Source organism: Sebastes fasciatus, chromosome 20 (genome assembly GCF_043250625.1).
Source record: "Sebastes fasciatus isolate fSebFas1 chromosome 20, fSebFas1.pri, whole genome shotgun sequence".
Classification (NCBI taxonomy): Eukaryota; Metazoa; Chordata; class Actinopteri; order Perciformes; family Sebastidae; genus Sebastes; species Sebastes fasciatus.
In genome coordinates, this window is record NC_133814.1 from 13141487 (window position 1) to 13163169 (window position 21683).

At 39.7% G+C, this 21683-nt stretch overlaps 2 protein-coding genes across 6 annotated transcripts; one reads left to right on the forward strand and one right to left on the reverse strand.

Moving 5' to 3' along the window:
* The first annotated feature begins 1856 nt into the window (after window positions 1–1856).
* irf3 (interferon regulatory factor 3) lies at window positions 1857–9095 on the forward strand. 2 transcript variants are annotated; one of them, XM_074620876.1, is made up of 11 exons: window positions 1857–2108; window positions 3273–3433; window positions 3563–3734; window positions 5696–5769; window positions 5862–5922; window positions 6316–6384; window positions 6462–6728; window positions 6897–6987; window positions 7316–7605; window positions 7714–7832; window positions 8307–9095. In XM_074620876.1, the coding sequence occupies exons 2-11, from the start codon at window positions 3275–3277 to the stop codon at window positions 8418–8420; spliced, it is 1416 nt and encodes a 471-aa protein (XP_074476977.1). In that variant the 5' UTR covers window positions 1857–2108; window positions 3273–3274; the 3' UTR covers window positions 8421–9095. The 2 variants fall into 2 exon arrangements, with proteins under 2 accessions (XP_074476977.1, XP_074476978.1); XM_074620877.1 differs by having other exon boundaries at window positions 1858–2108; window positions 6319–6384.
* Window positions 9049–21085, reverse strand: LOC141758991 (chaperone Ric-8A). 4 transcript variants are annotated; one of them, XM_074620872.1, is made up of 15 exons: window positions 20946–21085; window positions 20341–20420; window positions 15984–16078; window positions 15850–15897; window positions 14693–14710; window positions 14503–14586; window positions 13821–14398; window positions 13452–13587; window positions 13166–13354; window positions 12969–13063; window positions 10695–10845; window positions 10493–10588; window positions 10234–10378; window positions 9582–9855; window positions 9049–9463 (listed from the first exon to the last, which is right to left on the reverse strand). In XM_074620872.1, exons 2-15 carry the CDS (start codon window positions 20414–20416, stop codon window positions 9340–9342), a joined length of 2109 nt encoding a protein of 702 aa, XP_074476973.1. In that variant the 5' UTR covers window positions 20417–20420; window positions 20946–21085; the 3' UTR covers window positions 9049–9339. The 4 variants fall into 4 exon arrangements, with proteins under 4 accessions (XP_074476973.1, XP_074476975.1, XP_074476974.1 ...); XM_074620874.1 differs by lacking the exon at window positions 20341–20420; XM_074620873.1 differs by lacking the exon at window positions 14693–14710.
* Window positions 21086–21683: the final 598 nt, after the last annotated feature.

A 21683-nucleotide genomic window follows, 5' to 3' on the forward strand; every position in this document is an offset into this window, starting at 1 on the left:
TTTCTTGATTTGGGTGTTTGGCCTTCTATGTGCAGAGTTTGACACGTGAAAACCTGTTTTCACATTCATCTGCTTTCAGGAGGAACATTTCTCTGTGCTCACTTTAGAGCTGCAACGATAAGTCGAAAAGAATAATAATCGGTAACTTTTAATAATCCATTAATCGTTAAAGTAATTTTTCATGCAAAAATGGCAGCAAATCCTGTTTTCTATCATTTTTCTCTCTGTTTTATATAATGTTACTGAATATCTTTGGGATTTGGAATGACAAAACTTGACACTTAAATACATCTCCTTGGACTTTGAGAAACTGGGATAGACTTTTTTCTGATATTTTATAGTCCAAACAATTAATCGATTAATCAAGGAAAGTTTAAGACGTGCACTTTTTTGTTTTTTTTCTCCATACTTAATTTTCAAAGGTCAACAAGTTAGTTACATAAACATCCCAAAACATTTTTCATTACAAAAAAATCTGAAAAAATATTTTACAGTATCAAAATAAAATAAATTATACAACAAATAAAATGTAAGGAAGGGAAAAGATGAATAAAACAAAAAAACAATCTGGGCCTGTTAAACAATTGGAATAAATTTGAAATAATCTAATAGTTTTTGCCAATTTAGAATTTTGGAGTTTTTAAGTCTTCAACTGTAGTCAAATATTTTTCTAAATCAGTATCTTTAAAAGTATAAAAGCAGGGTATTCTTTTAAGCCATATCATTTTATGGATGTAATATTTTGCTAAGATAATCAAATTTAAGATGTGCACCTACGAGCATGATTTGTGACATCACAACTGTGGTCCAGAATGCAGCCTACTCGATGGTGATGTGGAAAGCAAATAAACATTGTAAACTGACTTTTTAGTCAAGTAGGAGACATCTTGCATCCAGTACTTAAACTTTTGAAACAATTTTTTTCCCCCACAAATTCATAAATTCTGTATTTTTCAATGAGGTAGGAAGAGTAGATGTGCTTTAAGAATTTCTAACTAAACTTTTTTCTGTGGAAAAAACACATAAGACACCAATGATTATTAAAAGCAAAGTATAATGTCTTTTAATATCTTTAACTTTGGTGTATAGAATATACATAGAGATGTTAGAATACTCCGAATCATAGCACTGAAGCAAATAACAAAAGGGTGGAAAAAAAAACTAAACCCCAGATTTTATAAAATGGAAAAGTGTAATTCAAGAAGTAAAAGTTATGTTAAAGGGAACTCACAAAATAAGGAATACGGAGGAAGTTTTTGAGAAGAGATGGAGTCTAACAGAAAGAAAAATATAGTTAAATGGTTTAACACGCAAGCACATATACTTATGCTTAAAGGTGATCTGACGTGAAGGATGCATGTGTGTGCCCATGTTAATGATATTACTATATATTTGCGCTCTCCCCACCCTCCCCTTTTTATTTTCTATTAACTTATTTGTTTATTTAATTTATTATTACTGTCTTATTTTTGTATTATTATTGTTTTGTTTTTTTAACTCTATTATTTTTTTTATCATTATTATTATTATTATTATTATTATTATTATTATTATTATTTCTTTTCTTAATTTTATTTCAATTTTGAATGTTGAAGTTATTTTCTCTAGTGTACTTAATGAGTTTGTCTTTAAGCTCAACTACTTAAAAAAATTGTTTTATAAACTATTGTAATTACGAATTGTAAATTGCATATATGAAAACAACCTCGAAAAAAGGGAAAAAATAAAGTATATAGAGGTGTATAGAGTATTATGTCCTTAAGGGTCCTCACAAGTATAGGAATATAATCGTGTGTGTGTGTGTGTGTGTTTGACCCCGCCTAGCGGGCCCAGCTGGTATGACGTTCTCGCTGACGTCACATCAGGAAAACGAAACTAAACGACTCGGAGTTTCCCGAGAAGACCTTATGAGATCAGAAACCAGGCGGACTCCTTGACGGTATTTAAAGAATTACAGAAGTTGGGATTGAATGACACTTCGTCACACAGCTCGTGTTCATACAATACCTACCTACAAGTGTTATCCAGCATCGTATTTCTGCCTTTTTACCCTCAAAACGACTGCACCTGAACGCAACACGCACCTTGCTGAAGCCTCATCACTGCAGGTAGGAGAGTTGTCATACTATCAGTGTTTACATGTTTCAGGTGACTTTAAATCTGTTGTTTGCATCCATTAAACCTGTAAACAAATATGCAAGTCATGTAAATCTATATAGAGAGAGGGAAAGTCACTATATATACCCATATGAAATATACTACATGCTGTATTCAATTTCAGACTTGGCTTGGTTGTACTTGAGTATTTCCACTTTTATAACTTATTTAATTTGACTTTAAATGCAACAATACAATCATTAAATTACTGCACCAATATTAATATGTTGATTCTTTGTAAGGAAGTGTTTTTCAGCATATAATTTACTGTAATAACTTTAGTGTTTTTGAGTAATTTAATTTTTTTTGCACACATATTAGAGTATTTTTGGTCACTGAACCACCTGGCCTCCAATCTGCCTGCTTCCTCCTGCTTCCTCTTTCTCTCACAATTCAGAAGTTGCCAATATAAGCAGATTTTTACAACTGCAGAAACCAGGCTGTTGATGCTCAGATACTGTGTGCTGCTTATTATTTCTTATTAAATTATTAAAATGTTATAATTAAGTGGGGAAAAGACAGAAAGAGTAATTCCTCATTCTAATAACTTATACATGCATTAGAAATAGATTTTTCTACATTTCAATAAACAGTTCATCCAAACATGCAAAAAAACATGTTATGTTACTTTTGTATTTTAATTTACTCCCTTTTACCTTTTACTATTTGTTAATTACATTTTTATCTGGTTGTAAAATGACTAAATAGCGCCCTCTACAGGCTCAAAGAATATTTTAAGATGGACCTGCACACTAATAATTAATTAATATTAACCTATAAATACATATGAATAATTATGGTTCTTCTACCAATATTAATTAGTCCTTTCTCTGATTCTTTCTGTTTTTCACTGTTTCATTCAGTGTGAGGTACTCTGCACAGTGATAGCTACAAGACTATATAAAACACTCATTTGGACAGGCATCTGGGTTTGAAATTTAATAGATATTATTCAGATATTATAACAAAACTAATCTTAAATAAAAAAACAACATTAGATTCCTTCTATTATAGATGATTATAGACTATCTGGGAATCATGTTACTGGTGATCAGGGATGCCAAATGGAGCCTTGATGACACTGTTAATGTGACATTTTTTTCTTGCTCCTCCAGAAATGTCTAAACCGCTGCTCTTGCCGTGGCTGCGGAGCCAGATTGACAGTGGCAGGTATCCCGGTGTCCTCTGGACAAACCCGGAGCGGACAGAGTTCTCCATCCCCTGGAAACACGCTTTAAGACAGGACTCCTCCGACGATGACATCCTCATCTTTAAGGTAAAGTAATCATATATATGAATTAGACATAACCTGCGCCTCGTGGTGTTCTACAAAGTGACGGCAATTTAAAGGAATCCATCATGTATTAGTCTGTTCATATGGTGTATTTCTGTGTCCTCCCTGCAGGCCTGGGCAGAGGTGAGTGGCAACGGCCGGGCCCACGGAGACTCCTCAGTCTGGAAGAGGAACTTCCGTAGCGCCCTCCGAGCCAAAGGCTCCAAAATGGTCTCTGACAACAAGAACGACGCTGCTAACCCCCATAAAGTGTTTCGCTGGCCGGAAGAGTCAGCATCAGGAGGTGAGGATCCACCAAGGCGTCCGTAGACTATCACCATTTGGGGTCCCTTTATTGTAGTGGATACCAGGCAAGTTAAAAAAATAACTGATGAACTGTACTAAGAAATCACCTTTCTATCAGGGTGGCCACATACAGCACATACAGTGCCTTCAGAAAGTATTCAGACCCCTTCACTTTTTTCACATTTTGTTATGTTGCAGCCTTATGCTAAAATCGATAAAATTACTTTTTTTCCTCATCAATCTACACGCAATACACCACAATGACAAAGTGGAAACAGAATTTTAGAAATGTTTGCATATTTATTAAAAAGGAAAAACTGAAATATCACATTGACATAAGTATTCAGACCCTTTGCTATGACACTTGAAATTTAGCTCAGGTGCCTCCCATTTCCCTCGATCATCTTTGAGATGTTTCTCCACCTTGACTGGAGTCCACCAGTGGTAAATTCAATTGATTGGACATGGTTTGGAAAGGCACACACCTGTCTATATAAGGTCTCACAGCTGATAATGCATATCAGAGCAAAAACCAATCCATGAGGTCAAAGGAACTGCCTACAGAGCTCAGAGACAGGATTGTGTCGAGGCACAGATCTGGGGAAGGCTACAAAAAAACGCTGCAGCATTGAAGGTCCCCAAGAGCACTGTGGCCTCCATAATTCTTAAATGGAAGAAGTTTGGAACAACCAGGACTCTCACTAGAGCTGGCCGCCCGGCCAAACTGAGCAGTCGGGGGAGAAAGGCCTTGGTAAGGGAGGTGACCAAGAACCCGGTCACTCTGACTGAGCTCCAGAGATCCTGTGTGGAGATGGGAGAAACTTCCAGTAGGACAACCATCACTGCAACACTCCACCGATCTGGGCTTTATGGCAGAGTGGCCAGACGGACATGAAAGCCCGCTTGGAGTTTGCAAAAAGGCACCTAAAGGACACTCAGACTGTGAGAAACAAGATTGTCTGGTCTGATGAAACCAAGATTGAACTGTTTGGCCTCAATTCTAAGCGTTATGTGTGGAGGAATCCAGGCACCTCTAATCACCTGCCCAATACCATCCCAACGGTGAAGCATGGTGGTGGCAGTATCATGCTTTGGGGGTGTTTTTCAGCGGCAGGGACTGGGAGACTGGTCAGGGATGAGGGAAAACTGCACGGAGCAAAGTACAGAGATATTCTTAATGAAAACCTGGTCCAGAGCGCTCACGACCTCAGACTGGGCCGAAGGTTCACCTTGCAACAGGACAATGACCCTAAGCACACAGCCAAGTCAACGCAGGAGTGGCTTATGGACAACTCTGTGAATGTCCTTGAGTGGCCCAGCCAGAGCCCAGACTTGAACCCAATCAAACATCTCTGGAGAGACCTGAAAATGTCTGTCCACCGACGGTCCCCATCCAATCTGACAGAGCTTGACAGGATCTGCAGAGAAGAATGGCAGAAACTCCCCAAATCCAGGTGTGCAAAGCTTGTCGCGTCATACCCAAGAAGACTCGATGCTGTAATCGCTGCCAAAAGTTGCTTCAACTCAATACTGAGTAAAGGTTCTGAATACTTATGTCAATGTGATATTTCAGTTTTTCCTTTTTAATAAATTTGCAAAAATTTCTAAAAATCTGTTTCAACTTTGTCATTGTGGTGTATTGCGTGTAGATTGATGAGGGAAACAAGTAATTTGATTGATTTTAGCATAAGGCTAAACATAACAAAATGTGAAAAAGTGAAGGGGTCTGAATACTTACTGAAGGCACTGTATGTGATCACATTACCATCTATATTACATACATTTATGTCTGGATTTACATTTCTCTGGTTGAGATGTGTCATGGTAATATGCAAATACGGAGCCAATACCATTTGTAAAGGGGATTATAAGATTAAAGAGGTGTTTCTGATGAGAATAAATGATTAAAAGATAACAAGCTGCAGATGTTAACTAAGCTCTGTGCTTTCACTCTCAAAGCTAGCTCTACTGCCGGATCCCAGGACCAAGACGACCTGGATTTGTTTGAGGATTTTCACCTTCCTACACAAGACGTAAGCAACTGCGCTTTGTAGGAATGCGGGAAGTAATATGCTGTGTAATTATATGATTGCATGTGAACTCATTCAGATGTGTGATATCTTAGAGCCAGGTCGTCCCATGCTTTGATGACTGTCTCTATCTTCCAGACGACACTCTCTTTGCAGGTAAGGGACTATTTATTATGTATCTCAGAAGATTACTATTATTGTTATTATTATTATTTATTTTTTTGTATTATTATTTCATTTTATTATATATATTTTTTTATTTTAAGGTATTTATATATTAATTGTATTTAATTAATTTTTTTATTTTTTTATTTATATACTTTAATTGATCTATTTTTTTTCCTGTCTCTGTCATCCTTAAATTCCCTTGGTGTTGTGTACCTTTTTTTCCAATACCAATTGTAGTGCCCTTTTTACATTATACACGCATAAATAAAAATGTTGAAACTAGAAGGTAAATTTACTTTCACAGAAATTGTAGTTATTTTTATAATTAGTAATATGGAATCACCTTCCCTGAATTTTTCTGAACTAACTCCTATTTGTCAGCAGATTCCTCTGCCAGCCAGGATATCCTCCAGGAGTGTCTGAAGGGCCTGAACATCGGCCCTGAAGCAGGTAGACTTCCTCCTCGCTGCTGCAGTGTGAGCAGAAAACAACTAGGTACTTTACTAAAAACACTTTTTTTTTTCCAGTTTCCCCAACTTTTTCCACAGAGGACACCGCAGGCTTTGAGCATCCTCCTGAGCAACAGCAGCTCCAGAACCAGGTTGCGATTGGTGGACACCCGTTGCCTGGGCAACAGCAGTATCCAGTAACGTTTGAGGGTGCAGTCGGGGAAGCTGGGTTGCCTGAGCAACCGCCACCTCCAATGGAGGGAGCTGGAGGAGGGGCCTATGATGGGCAGTTGGCGGAGCAGTTCCTACACACCATGACCAAGACCAGTGATGGAGACAATTTCAGTAAGTTGACGGATGTTACCGTAAAAAGGAAATGTGGATTTTACACAGACCCCCTTCACTGAATATCAACATCTAATATCTTCATTAAAACGATGTGGATTGTCAATATGCAGAGTAGAGCTGTTAAACGCCTTTTCTCATATGCTTCTCCTCTTTCTGACTCCATAGGGACTCAGTTCAGGATAACAGTGTACTACAGAGGGGTGAAGGTGTCCGAGCAGATGGTCGAGAATGAAGTTGGGATCCGCTTAGTCTACAGGTAACATCGCAATAAAGCTGTCGTGAAAATGTTCAATGTCCACAGTTTAGCTTCAAATTGACTGTCACAGTTAAAGGAATAGTTTGAAATTTTGGGAAGCACATTATTCACTTTTTTGCCAAGAGTGAAAGATAAGAAAACTGATACCATTTGGTATGTAGTTGGATTCAGGAGCCAGTTAGTTGCAACTCAGTTGGTTGCAATCTGCAACCACACCACTAGAAGCCGCCAAATCCTACACACTGTACCTTTAATGTTGTCAAGGCTCTGCAGGGAATATAACCTGCCTTTCAACTTGAAATCTAATGACTAAATGTCTTCACATCAGGCCCGAACTCATCGGGACAGTCGTGGATCAAGAGTCCGGCCTGTCCCTGGTCTCTCTGCCGAGTCCTGGAGTCATGCTGGATCAAACCCAAGCCAATCTGACCCAACGCATCCTGGACAAGCTGGGCGACGGTTTGGACATCGGGGTGTCGGGCCGCGTGGTCTACGGCCAGCGACGGGGTGAAATCAAAGCGTTTTGGAGCTTCTCCAAGTTTGACAGGAGCAGACAGCCGCAAGAGATTTCGAAACTGCAGCCTCAACCGCTGTACCACTTCAAGGACTTTGTGCGAGGTGGGCGAAAGGAATAATTGTCTAGCTTTTTTGTCAGCGTACGTGTGAAAACGTGCTTTATCTTGCATGTTGGTTTGATTTAGTGATTGATTGTCCTTTTCCCTCCAGGGATATTGGACTTCATTGAGGGGAGAGACTGCCCTCCCTGCTCCCTGTTCTTCTGCCTCGGGGAGAAGTGGCCTGACCCAGGCAACAGGCCTTGGGAGAAGAAACTCATCACAGTGGAGGTGAGAGTACCTCTGAATTATTAAAAGGCACAGACAGTGTTGTGCTCCACACAGACCTTAAAGCTAGTATTTCAGTTTTTTCTTGCTGCACATACCTCTATCAAATTTCATGAGTGATCAAACCCCCAAAATTGCCCACTGAAGGGAGCTGTAGTCAGCAGCACTTCTCAAGAGGCAATTTTGTCTCAGTATTGATTAAAAGCACTGAGAGAACAAAGCCTGAATACCGCCTGGTGACAGCTGATCCCCTCGGGTGTAAAAGGTTTTTCTGCTCCCGAGCCTCTACAGAGGAGTGCATGCTGAGAAATGAAAAGCTTATAAAAAAAAGTGACTTTGGAGAAAGCAGCTTGACGCGTTCTCAAACGCCATGGCTTCTGTCAAGCTCAAATTTGCCATCTCGCTCTTGTCAATCTTGTCATTGCATCTGACTTTCTGCTCCCTACTTTTTTTTTTTTTTTTTTTATATTGTCTCAGGTGGTCCTGACTTCAATGGAGTTACTTAAGAACATGGCTGTCGGAGGCGGCGCCTCCTCCCTGCAGTCTGTGGAGCTGCAGATGTCCCTCGAAGAGATGATGGAGCTGTACTGATGCACTGTGCTGTGCCTGAAGAAACTCATTGTTCACCCTTCTTTTGTCATCCTTAACCTTGACATCTCAGCAATAATAATGTGTACATGTTTTATGAACGTTTTATATCTTGATTCTAAACCCAATAGAATAGATCAGGTAATAACAGTTGTATTAATAATTAGCCTTGTGTTGGATTTGCTGGCACTGAACAAAGGTGCAACTTGCACCATGTTTAAACATAAATATGTGCTTTTAAAGTTCATTTACACTTTGGTATTTTTTACAAGAAATAATGAGACTGTTTTTTTTTTACCTCAGTGATATTATTGGTGCTAGTGTTTCTGAGAAATAAACCCACATTTCTAAGATGCTGCTTTCTGGAGCTTAATTAAAGAGCTCCATCACTCAGCTCAAGAGGTAAACAGTAACTCTCTAGTAATAGTAAAGCCTTGAACTCAACTGTTCAACCTAAGCTACAATCAAACTGGAGTGTAAGTGGATTTAACAGTACAGATGTGATCAGAGCATCTGGAATCAGTTTAAATGTTTTTGATCTCGTATCACGAGACAGTTGTAGCACAATCTGCCTAACATACAACTTCTATTTAACGCTAACCAATGAAACTGTGCAGTGAAATACACGCAATATCAGTATACGCTGTCAAGACTTTATTAAAATATTGGACAATATTGTCATGAAATCAGTTCCTTCTTAGGATCTACTATCAATTCAACTCAAACCAGTGTGACCTTATAGCTGCTCTATATTATTAGTCTGAATACAAAGAAGAAGAAATAAAGAAAAGCTTTTTATATCTTTCCTTAAGTTTGTTTAGTTTCAGAATGGCGCGCTTTGTTTTCATGTCATCCATACATTGACAACACATATACTGTCAAACGTTAGAAATGGGACACAAAACAAAACATTTGACATGTTTCAGTTCTTCTCTCCTTCCTCTGCTTCTCCGTCATTCTCTGACCCAGACGAGTTTTCCCTCATTCCCGATATTGGGACCAGTTTCCCCTCAGAATCCACTCCCACCGGCTGGATAATGCTGTCTCTGTAAAACAACAATTTATGAATCAGTATTAACACGTATGACTCTGCTATATGTTTAACACCATTGGTGAAAAGTCGTCGATAAGAGATGCCGTATCTGTATGAGTTACTTCACTGACCTGGACAGCTTGCTGAAGAGCATGATGAGCCTCCTGGCCTCCTCCTCCTTCTCCTCCTCCGACATGCCCTCCATGGGGTCCGGCTGCTCCGCCTCCACCCGCCCCGTCACTGGGTTGATGCGGTCTCTGACCTGCCGGTACTCCTCGGTGTCCGAGTCGGAGTCGCTGGAGTAGTGGGTGTCGGAGGGCGCGGTCCTCTGGCTGCCCAGCAGACCCCTGGTGACCAGCAGGCCCGCTGCGTTGCCGTAACCGGTGTACTTGACAAAACGGCCCACTGGAAGAAGAAGAAGAAGAAGAGAGGGCGATGATTGGTGGAGAGGAAGCACAAAAATCAATGTTGACGAAAAACATTTATTTTTTCACATATTTTTAATAACGTGTGTTAGCTATGTACATAAAATAAGAGATGAAAATTAGACACCCCAGCATTGCTCCAAAACACTGAAATGTATTTTAAATTCTAGTGGAGAGCCCATGGTTTCCAAATATGGAGAGAGATGTTAATTAGAAACTTCATGATGTGGAAAATTGTCTTTGGCTTCACCACAATCATCATGAATTATAAATAAGACAATATTTAGAAACATTGGGAGAGCCTGGATCAAATACAGTTTTACTTTTACAGTTTAAATGGGATGATGTGCAGTCTTACCGTTTTCCTTGCAGAGGACAAAGATGAGGTCAGCAGCGCAGTGTTTCAGGTCTGTATCCAGGTGAGTCATGAGACGGATCAGACGACTCTTCACCGTGGAGCCTTCCTCGGGCAGGTGTGATGCGTCTCTCAGAGGAGGCAGGATCTAAAGACGGGGATACATTATAATTTCAGTTGTGTTGAACGTACTAGTTTCAAATATAAACCAAATATTGTGTGAGGCTTCCTCAGAGGTGTCATGTTTTTTGGGGGGTATTACATGTTTCCTGATGTAGTGGCGTGTTTCTCTGTGAGCCCTGCAGCTCTCTGTCAGCAGATTGAGGATTGGTGTCAGCTTCTCTTTCATCTTTTCACCCTGAGAAGTAAAAGGAGACTCTCAGGTTATTTCAGTATCGCACTTTTAAACTATTTTTAGGCACCAACTCTTAATTTTAGCTTGACCACTAAGCTCTCTCCCTCACCAATTCCAGGCGTCGCTCCATGAACAGCACTAGGGTGTGTACACAGTCCATGTTGACCCCCTGGCACTGCTTGGAGCCGGGCTCCGGAGGCACCGTCAGCATCACATCGAGACACTGGAGAGGCAGCGCTGACAGCAGGTTGACTGTGTGACTGTGGGATTGAGACCAGATCACAGGAGCAGAGAGGAAGAGTCCATAATGGAGAGCACAGAGGCATTTGGTTTACTTTGGCATGGTGGATTAATATATAAATAGATAGGTCGTAAAAATACAAACATATACTACAGATAAAGCTGTGATCAGAATTAAACATTACACTATTCTTTACATAATAATATGGAGCGAAACATGACTGTATTATCAGCCCAACATTTTGTAAAATGTATATTTATGACCCAAAATATCTATATTATATTATACTTATGTGTGTAAAGCGTCTTTGAGATCTTTAAAAAGCGCTATATAAATTTAATCTATTATTATTATTATTATTATGATACAGAAATCAAATGCTTGTTCTATGACAGTCAAAAATTAAATAAACAACAAAGAAATCCAGACCTCAATCCATAACCTACAGTTATTATTATAATTACCTGAGAATTGAATCTGATCTATTGAAAGATGTAATGTGGCTGTGGAAGCCTCAAGCGAGTAGGCAAGTATTATGTCAAATATAGATATATTTACTGATTATTTTTTATAGATTAATGATTATTACTTCAAATAATAATATCAAAACAAGGCTTCTTTATGAAAGTGAGATTCAGGGACCAAACGAGAGTTTTACAACCTGGGATTAAAGTTGGATTAAAGTTGGATTTAAATGGATTTCATAATGGTAATGGAGGGTAGAGGTGAAGGTGTTCCCACCTCACATATACATTAAAAAACTGATCATTTAAATGTTGTATTAAAGCTCTCTTTTCCATTCATTTACAAATATAATTTGATGTCAACAATAACTATTATTATTTTTAAAACTAATTTGTCAGAAAGGCTATAATAATAAAGATTACATTTCCCTTATTGACCTTGTTTATACCTGTATTGTATTGCTGTAAACAGTGATTATACACCATAGTATCCAGATCATTTTGACAACATTGTATTTTGCCATTTATGCCAATAGAGATCATTTGAAAGTTAAATTGAGAGATGGAATGATGCATGAAATTATTTAAAGAAATAAAAGTGTGACACCAGCAACTTTAAATGCAACTGCATCCGTCACAGTCTCGGCCGTGATTCCGGGTTTTCTTGTGTTTTGTTCTTCCCCCCTCCCTTGTGTGTGGCCTGGGCGCGGCGCTCCTCCCTTGGCTCCCTCCTGGCTTCCAGTACTGCTGATTACCCACACCTGCCTTCCATCAAGCTCATCACTATGCAGTTTACCCACCCCGGCTCTCCAGTCACTTATTGCCAGATTGTTGTTGCAACCACGTGGTAGTTAATCGCTCTTGGCTACTCTGTTTTGTGTAATCAGAGTCTGTATTTGCTTCATCTTCATCCCTTTGACCTTACCTTCTATTTCCAGGATCATTTAACCTCCGTCTCCTCAGCCTGCCTGCCACACCATTACCCCGAGCTCTCACTCCAGCCACGCTTCCATTCTCATCAGCCTGCCTGGTTCAGCTAAGTTCACCCATTCGCCACCGGTTCTACAATAAACCCTTCATATCTCTCCACTTACAGTCCATGTCTGCATTCAGGCCCACCTGCACCACTCACAACAGCATCGTATTGATGATGATTGATGATGTTTGTCACTGTAGTTTCCCAGACGTGGAAGGTAACTAGGCACATTTACTCAAGTACTATAATTAAGTACAATTTTGAGGTACCTGTACTTGAGTATTTCCATTTTATGCTACTTTATTAGTTCTACTCCACTACATTTATTTGATAACTTTAGTTACTTTGCAAAGTATTACTTAAAATATAAATTATGATGTATTACTATAAATTAAGCTACACGGCAGATTATAAGGTAATTAAAATCAGCTCAAACTTTACCAGCTGCAACATTTAAGTAATGTAAATTACACATTATTGCATCAATAATTATAATCCAGTAATATATATGATTTTGAAATGGGCCATTCTGCATAACGTGTGCTTTTACTTTTGGTACTTTTAATGCTGATCCTTTAATACTTTTGAATGCAGGACTTTTACTTGTAAGAGAGTATTTCTACACTGTGGTATTACTACTTTTACTTAAGTAATCTGAGTACTTCTTCCACTTCTTTCTATCCGACCTCACTTCATGCTCACCCCTGCAATTCATCAGTGTCGTCCGTAATCAAACATTTCCTCATCATGCAGAGACGCAGGATCGCCACCAGGTGTCGGTAGAGAGCTGCATCATCCTGAGGGAGGAGAAAACACACGGTAGGTACAGAAGTTCTTTTTTATTTCCTAACATTTCACCTTATGGCTGACAGGTTTATTATGGACTCATAGTCGCTGACCTCACTTGGCTCCTTCCTGTGGGAGCTGTAGGTGATGTTGAAGAGGATTTTGAGGATCTCTATGACGCGCTGAGAGACTTCCAGTGAGATGGGTGGTGCTGCTGGGTCCACCACACACTCGTACTGGTCCTTCCACTGGACCTCCAGGCAGCTCTCCAGAGCTGCTGTGAAGATGGACACGCCTCCCTCCTGGGAAGAGCAACATAATGAGTGTGAGAGCAGGAAGGAAGCCAGAACATGAATCTGTTTATATCAATATTAGAATAAATAAGGGATGTTGTGTTACCTTATGAAGCTGAGTGCTGAGCTCTCGCCGTAGGGCAGTGATGAGGAACATGAGGCGAAGTTCGTAGAACTGAACACTGGAGGGAGAGGAGCCACTAACGCCGGAGGACAGACGCTCTGTGAGGCCATTCATGAGACTGATGGAGAAAATGACAAGAGGTTATGCCAACTGAAGGTTATGACAAATGAGAATAATAGTGTCACTGAAATTTAGCCATACACAACTGGAAATACCCAAGAATGAATCAAGACTGTCCTCATTTGAGCATTATATGCAGGGAAAAACAGCTAAATGGATGCAGAGATGCAAGTTACAAAGCCAACAGCTGTGTTTATTTGGGATTGTGTGCATGTTTATGTCTGCGCCCACCTGAGACCACTGAACCTCTCCTGCGCCCAGGTGCTGTTGTACACCACATTACACAACACCTTCATGGCCTCTTTTCTCTGTGTCTCCTCTCCTGATGCGCTCCCCTCCTCCTCTTCCTCCGCCTCCATCTTGCTCTCCCTGCGGTCCTTTCTCCCTCTCTCCAGCTCCTTGTGATGGGTGCTGCCTTGGTGCATTTCGTTGATGCTGGTCCTGTGGCTGCCAGACCAGCTGATGCTGTCCAGATCGCCGCTGATGTCGCTCTTGGTGTCCTCGTCGAAGCACACTTCGTTTTGGTCTTCGCCCTCGTCCTCGTCGGTGCGACTGTGCAACACTTTGGCCTCGGCGAGAGATGCGATGATGTTATCGTAGAAGTCAGAGTCAGGGTCGCTGGATTCGTCGGTTGCGTCACTTGTGGTCAGCCCGGCTAGTTTGGCCAGCGTCAGGAGAGCGCTGTCGGTCACCAAGGGGCCCAGGACCTTTTTATCTCTGGAGAGGATTCTCAGGGTGCGCAGAGATACTCTCAACAGACAACATTTGACTCCTGTTCTTATGAACCTCATCAGGACAACAGCTAAATTCTGAGGACAGGAACAGAAAAATAGACATTTAGTTTAACATTCTTCAAAAAAACAAAACAACTGACAAAACATCTGGGCAAGCAGGAAGTGACAGTGTCAGGCACCTGTCTGAGGATGAGGCCTCGATCCTCCTGGTCGTACTCGTCAGAGTCAGAATCAGCGTTGTCCCTCACTTTATTCTTCCTGAACTGAAACAGCAAGACAAAGAACAAACAGGATCAACTACAGTTTATGAATTGAAATTAAACAAAAGCAATACTTGAACATCATTTCCAAACTGCTGCAGCACTGTACCTCTTCTAGTTTCCTTTGCTTTAGGATTTCAGTTGGATTTCAGTGAGCAACGCAGCAGAAGAGAGAGAAAATAATATCAGTACATATTTGTGTCACCACTGTGAAACAGGGGCCATATTACACAAAGTGTCGTATGTAAACATTAGGAGTTCTAACCATCCTGCCAAAGAGTTTATTCTTAAGCGCTATTCATAAAGCTGCTGAGAGAAACTTCCTGAACTAAGGCAAGGGGCGGGGTTGACCCAGTTGCTATGGATGACATAATGTTTCTAAAGTAATTTACTCACTATGTCTACAGTGATTGACACGTCTGTCAGTGAATCTGAAATAAAATATTTATCAATATAGAAGAGTGTGAAAAAAAACTAGATTGGATAAAATTTGATAAAAAAAATAAAAATAAAATAAATCATCAAAATAGAATTATAAATCAAATTTAAAAATGCATTAAGTTAAATAAAAAAATTAAAATATATTAACTCAAATTAAATAAAATCAAAACTTTGATTAAATATCAAATCAAATAAAAATCAACTTGTGTGAAATGACTGAAATTTAATTAAAAAACAATCAAATAAAATTATATTAAAATTTAATTTAATCAATAATTAAATAAATTAAATTAAAACGGAATTAAATCAAATATTTAATTAACTCAAATTCTTAAATTTACATGAAAAATTACATTAAATACGATTAAATTAAATGTAATGGATTTCAATTAAAATGACATTCATCAGATAGATATATAGATGGGATATTGTATTATTATTATCTATTTATTATCATTATAATTATTATTTGTTGGTCAGATGATTTCATTCTTATTAAGAAGCTACTTTTGGCCTTAGACCCCTAGACCTGTTGTTCAATGGCTGTAAATGACAGAGCTGTAAGCGTTGAATAGATTAACCAACAGTATGTTGGTTATTCAATCACTCCTGCCTGGGCTCAATCTGCCTGAGCATGCAGGGAGAGAGGATCAGGAATAACTGATACAGCACAATTACTAATCACAGACAAGACTGTGGAGTGGGGGTGGGGAGGAGTGGATGAGATGGAGGAGATGGGGTTGAGAGGGGGTTAAGTAAAGGTGAATTTTAAATAACACAGGTAGGACAGGGACGTGACACTTTCTATCTCATAAACTAACTTACTTTCCTCCGGTCCCTCTCCTCTGAATCAAAGAAGAAGCACTGGGCGTACTGTAGGAGAGAAATGATGACATAACTGTGTAAGCAGCAGTGTATCATCCAGACACAACAACGTGGGAGCCTCTGTGTGTTGTTACCTCTTTGTTGAACTCCTGCAGCTGTATCTGAACACCGTTCTCATCCCCCTGCTTGATGCACTGGATAATCCCCTCCAGGTCCACGTCCATGCTTCCTGCGTGCATGAGGAATAATCATTCAGGCCATAACAAAATGAAAGTTACACAACAATAATGATGAAGATGGTGGCTGACAGAAGTTATGCTTGATTACACACACACACACAGTGACAAAAAAACCCACATTTGGTTTGTTATTCACCCAGAATGTGTAAATTTAAGCCAATAAATATGACATTAAAAAGCAGAAATGACAGATTTTTAGATGCTTCATTGCTAATGAAAGCTAAATCTGTATCTTTAACATGACAATTGTCCACACTGAGATGTATTCTATACACATAAAAAAGACTGAGACAGATTACAAGAGTTTAACTCCATACCTTTGTCTAAACTTACCTTGTGCAATTCACTTAATCAGCCAGGTGATATAAGATAAGTATATTATAAGATAATATACCGTAGGTCTGCCAACCCAAAGTGCTGTCACCGCGCCGGCTTTACTTCAGCTCGCCTCCCAGTGTTTCTCAGTCCACGTACGCTCAGTATATAACGCTCTGCCTTTGAACTTGCTCAATTCACTTGCTTTCCAGTTACCCTCATGCACTTAGCATGCTCTCTCTCTCTCTCTCTCTCTCTTTAATCCAAGAGAGATGCAGGAGCCATGGCGTGGGGTTATGGTTATAATCCACTAATGGACTCTAAGCTTATATCTCGCAGTGTTGACCCTCTAACCTACAGATTTTCCAGAACTTGTGCTGCACATCTCTCTCTCTCTCTCTCTCTCTGTCCAGCTTTAACACACTCTCTCACTCAAATCTCTTAATAGCATGGGAATTACTGAAATAACCATTAAAATTTCATTTTTTTATCACGCCTCTCTAGCTGTTGCATAACCCCAATGGAGCTTTTGACGGCTAAGATGAACTTGAAAAAACATCAATATTTCTCAGCTGATAGCTTATACAGCTTAAAATGTGTGTTTTTACTGAGCAAAATCATTCCATCATGTAAATAAAAAAGGTACAGTGAATGACATAATGTACAGTATTAAAAAGCTGTTTGTGTCTAGTCCCACAAGATGGGGCTATTTTCATGGTTGAGTCAATCCAACCTTGCCGGTGGTGCAGTGGTTAGCACTGCCGCCTCACAGCAAGAGGGCTCGGGGCCCTTCTGTGTGGAGTTTCATGTTCTCCCCGTGTTAGCGTGGGTTTTCTCCGGGTTCTCTGGCTTCTTTAACAGTCCAAAGACATGCAGGTTAGGTAAATTGTTGACTCTATTTGCCCGTATGTGTGAATGTGAGTATGAACGGTTGTCTGTCTCTATGTGTCAGCCCTGTGCCTTCGCTCAATGTCAGCTGGGATCGGCTCCAGCCCCCCTGCTACCCTGAATAGGATAGGCAGTTAAAGATAATGGGTGGATGGATGAAAGTAAACTTGTTACTCTACTCATAAACTATAAATGGTGCCAACATGAGATCAGCCGTAACAGAAAACAATCTGCAGTAAGGGATGACAGCAAAAATATTGCTCAAATTCACATTTTATATCTAGTAAATCAGCTGTTCTTGTTTTCAATGTGGCTACCCTACTTCCACCTGTCGTACACGGTGTACTGTAAAGATAAAGTACAAGTTCACACACTTGCTGCAAAGCGTCTCGAGTGCCCTGAAAGATGAGCTCCGTGAGAAGATGATATGCGAGTGAATGACAGGCTTTCCTGGCAGGATGCTCACTCTTGTGCCCAGTGGGTAGAGGAAACAGGGCCGGGAGGCCGAAGTGGCCGGCTGGTGGCCGCAGGCTTACAACAACAGGATGCACGCTACGTCAGCGAGAGCGGGAGAAAAGTCAGAGGAGTCCCGATAAAGGGGTCTCATGGAAGTAGATGCATAATCCTTCAAGATGGATTAGACACTTGAGATGTAGGATATCAACAAGTCAGAGCTACGAGAAACTGATGACACCTCAGTGACCTCTGAAACCAGAGGAAGAAAACAACCATTGTCATGGACGTGTGCAATCCGGGACTGTCTGCTTTAGTCATCCTGACACAGACTAACATCATGACTAGACATCATAATGGCTGGGACACTATAAACTGCATGTAGCCCCGAAATCAACTGACCTCTGCAGCTTTCAAGGGGTTAATCCACTTTAAAGGGTATCTGTTTTGGAGTATGAATATGAGTATGGATCTTTGTTTTTGTAAGAGTGTAGGTTTGTATTTCATTAGGGGTGTCGCGATATACCCGTATTGAAGGTAACCGTGAGAATTAAAAAATTAAATATCATATTAATTATAAACATATGATAATATCGTGTAAATAATCCAGCGCCTCTTAAATCATTTCATATACAGTAAATATACAGATATGGTTACGGACTCTCTCTCTCCACCTCCCTATAATCGTAGTTTGAGTGTAATTCATTTGCCAAAAAAGAGACAAAATGCAAGTTAAAGATTAATTTAGTTATTTTTGATTTATTTATGTCCCTTTTTTCTTTTTTTCTTTTTAATTATTATTATCATTATTATTCTGTGTTTAGAATATTTATTTACTTGGTTTACTAAATAATGTCTTTGTTCATTTTATTGTCGCTGTTATTGTTTATTTAATTTTTGGGTAGCTTTGAATGAAGATTGTGGACAGAGGGAGATGGGGGGGCTACATTTGTGTGTGTCTTGATGTGATGTGTTTAATAAACAGCATTATTATTCTCATTTTTTATTGTGAATTCTTATAGACACAATAATTGTGTTGTGAAAATCTGATATTGTGCAGCCCTATATGTCATAAACCATTAATTAAATGTTTAAGTGCTTCTGAATGTTAAATAGGGGGGGTTAAAGTAAAGTGTTGCCAAATATTTACATATTAATAGATTCTGGATATTTCAGTGAGGAACAAGGAGATGTCATTTTAAGACAATTTAACAAAAAAAGAAAAATTATAATTCAATGCAGAGTAATTTCATATTTCTAAAAAAATGTCTGGAGGGGATCTTTAATTAATTAACAAATGTGGCAATTACATATATTCTCCATATGGATTCATAATTTCTTTTAAATTTGTCAGAAAATAGTCAAAACAAAATGCCCATCGTAATTTAATAAAGCCCAAGGTGATGCCATCAAATTAAAGTAGGGAATGTTTATCATTTTTGCTTGAAAAATGACTTAAACAATAAATCAATTATCAAATAACTGACTTAATGTTTTAGCCCTTATTGGTGACAAAGTTTGCTTTCTACTGTATTGTGGTATGCATTTATTTAAGCTTGAATTTCATTTAAAACATGTGCATGAATTTTTCAGATATCACCAATTTTCTCAAGGCTAGGCAGCAGCACCAGGTGTACAGGAACTGGTTTACAGAGAGACTTTCTTTTGGCACGCAATCCGTGCCGTCATGCAAGTAGTAACTTTCCAAGAGGAACTTCCCAACACTTGGCGTAAACCAATGCTTAATTGTTTGTGAAATCACAAGACTGACTTATCATTTCACTGCTAACACGCTCTAGTGTGCACGCGCACCACCGATGACTCAGTGCACTGCTTTGACAACACCACCTGCCCAGATGGTCGTCACAGGAAAGGTACACAATAGACTGCAGAGAGGGGAAGTCATGATTCGCGGAGGGAGAGAGAGGCTGGGAGAAACAGAGTGTTGAAAACGTGACACTGACTCACCATGAATTAATTGTGTCATTAAAAGATTGAGAAGTACGGGATGATTTCCTAGAGAGATGATAGAATGTGGCCATGTGCCAAACCGGAAAAATTTCTTATTTCTGTGACCATTTATAAGTGGGCTAACAAAGCTATGAACCATTCGTGGATGCTCAGATTAACTGTAAAATCTGATTTATTATCTTTGAGGAAAGGTTTAAGATCAACAAGTTGTTTTTCGCAAAACACTGTATGTGGGGGGGAGGGATGTGTGTGAAGGACATTTCAGGAATAAACACGTTGACGGCAAAAGTGACTCAAGGGAAAAAGGCACAGGAAAAATGGGGCGATAAAGAAAAAAGCCTGGAGTAGAATTGGGGTTATTTTGGTCTCTGCGGGCTTCCTGCAGGTGATGGAAATGAAAGACCGATTTCTGGAACAATTGCTCAGCAGCAAGTGGAGTGAAGGAGGAGAGGGATGGAGGAGGATGTGGATGAGGGGGGTCAGTGGAGCAAAGAGTGAAGAATCAATGTAGACATCACAAAAGGTACAAGGTCAACTCAAGTATAAGTACAATGTTGTGGCGTATAAAGGTTGTTTATGTTAGTATCACAGCTATTGTAAATAAAGGATAAAACTGCCACCATACCTGATGAATTACAAGTGTGGGAGTTGTTCTGACGGTATAATGACTGCACTCCAGACACACCCCCTCGCCCTGCCATCACACTATAAAGGAGCAGGAGTGTAGAGGGGTGACAGACAAACAATCAGCAAGAGACTACGAATGGTTTACTCAAAAAGCCACTGCAGGTTTTGGGATTTTCTTGGTGGTAAGTTTCATTCTGAATTCATGTATTTGCTATTTTGTTCTTGATATTTCTTTTCACAAAATCTTCTGTCTGTATTATTACGGTTAATATTGATTTGTACAGATCATTTTTTAGTCTGGTCAGGACGGGATGTTTTCCTCAGCATCACTCATGGTTTTTCTCCCACAGGCCAGTGCGGTATGGAGATAGCCGTTTTGCTGCTGCTGACTGTGCCTTTGAGTGCTGCCACACCACTTAGACCGACTCACAGGTCAGTGAAAAGCATCAGTAAATATACAGCCAATGATACAGACAGTAACCATAACGATGTGCCTGCTAATCTATGAATGGAATATCAAAACATATCTACCTCATTATCTATATATTACAGTATTGAAAATCAGAGTTGTTTGGTTCATGACATGCCTATATTAACAAATACCTTGTTTCTGATGGACGCACAGGTCAGACGTGGACACTGTTCTCCCAGGAGACGCTGTCCAGGCTTCATTGGTGAAAAAGTCAGAGGACACAGAGGAGCAGCATGCTCAAGCACTGAAGATCATCCCATTTCATTCAGAAGACAAACATCTGGACCTGGAGGCACTCAAACTCAGGTACATATAGCATGAGTGGCCGCAAATAAGAAACTACTAGTTGAAAACACTAGCTTTCCTATATCATATCACATTTTAATTGTTCCCCTCTCTCTCTCCTTCATTATTCGCAGCATGGCAGTGAAGTTGCGTCCACGGCGTGCACCTCAGCGCGGATGCCAGCTCGGCACGTGCCAGCTTCACAACCTGGCCAACACTTTATACCACATCAGCAAAACACATGGAAAAGATTTATCAAAAAAGGCCAATGACCCGCAGGGATACGGCAGATAGGGGCAAGAGGAATGACGGCACTTACAAGGACTAAGGAGGTGGAAAGTTCTCAAAATAGTGTCCGTCTATTTACAACCAAATATCTCTGTTTATGTTCTGACTGACTGGTACTTATTATGGATTTATGCTCATTAACCACATAGAATGTGGATGTCTTAATACTGTGTGAAATGCTTAACCTTATTATATTTTAAAATATAAATTCCTCAATATTTAAATGCATTGTATAATATAATAAATATTTAATATAAACAAGTGTGTGGAGTTGCAGTTTATAAAGAGTTTAAAGA

Coding starts and splice junctions, on each gene's coding strand:
- irf3 (XM_074620876.1), top strand. CDS start 3,275: ATGTCTAAACCGCTGCTCTTGCCGTGGCTGCGGAGCCAGATTGACAGT. Junction 6,385..6,461: donor GAACATCGGCCCTGAAGCAG/GTAGACTTCCTC, acceptor TTTTTTTTCCAG/TTTCCCCAACTTTTTCCACA. Junction 6,729..6,896: donor CAGTGATGGAGACAATTTCA/GTAAGTTGACGG, acceptor CTGACTCCATAG/GGACTCAGTTCAGGATAACA.
- LOC141758991 (XM_074620872.1), bottom strand. CDS start 20,416: ATGGCAGGGCGAGGGGGTGTGTCTGGAGTGCAGTCATTATACCGTCAG. Junction 13,355..13,451: donor TCAGCACTCAGCTTCATAAG/GTAACACAACAT, acceptor TGCTCTTCCCAG/GAGGGAGGCGTGTCCATCTT. Junction 9,464..9,581: donor CTCTTCAGCAAGCTGTCCAG/GTCAGTGAAGTA, acceptor GTTGTTTTACAG/AGACAGCATTATCCAGCCGG.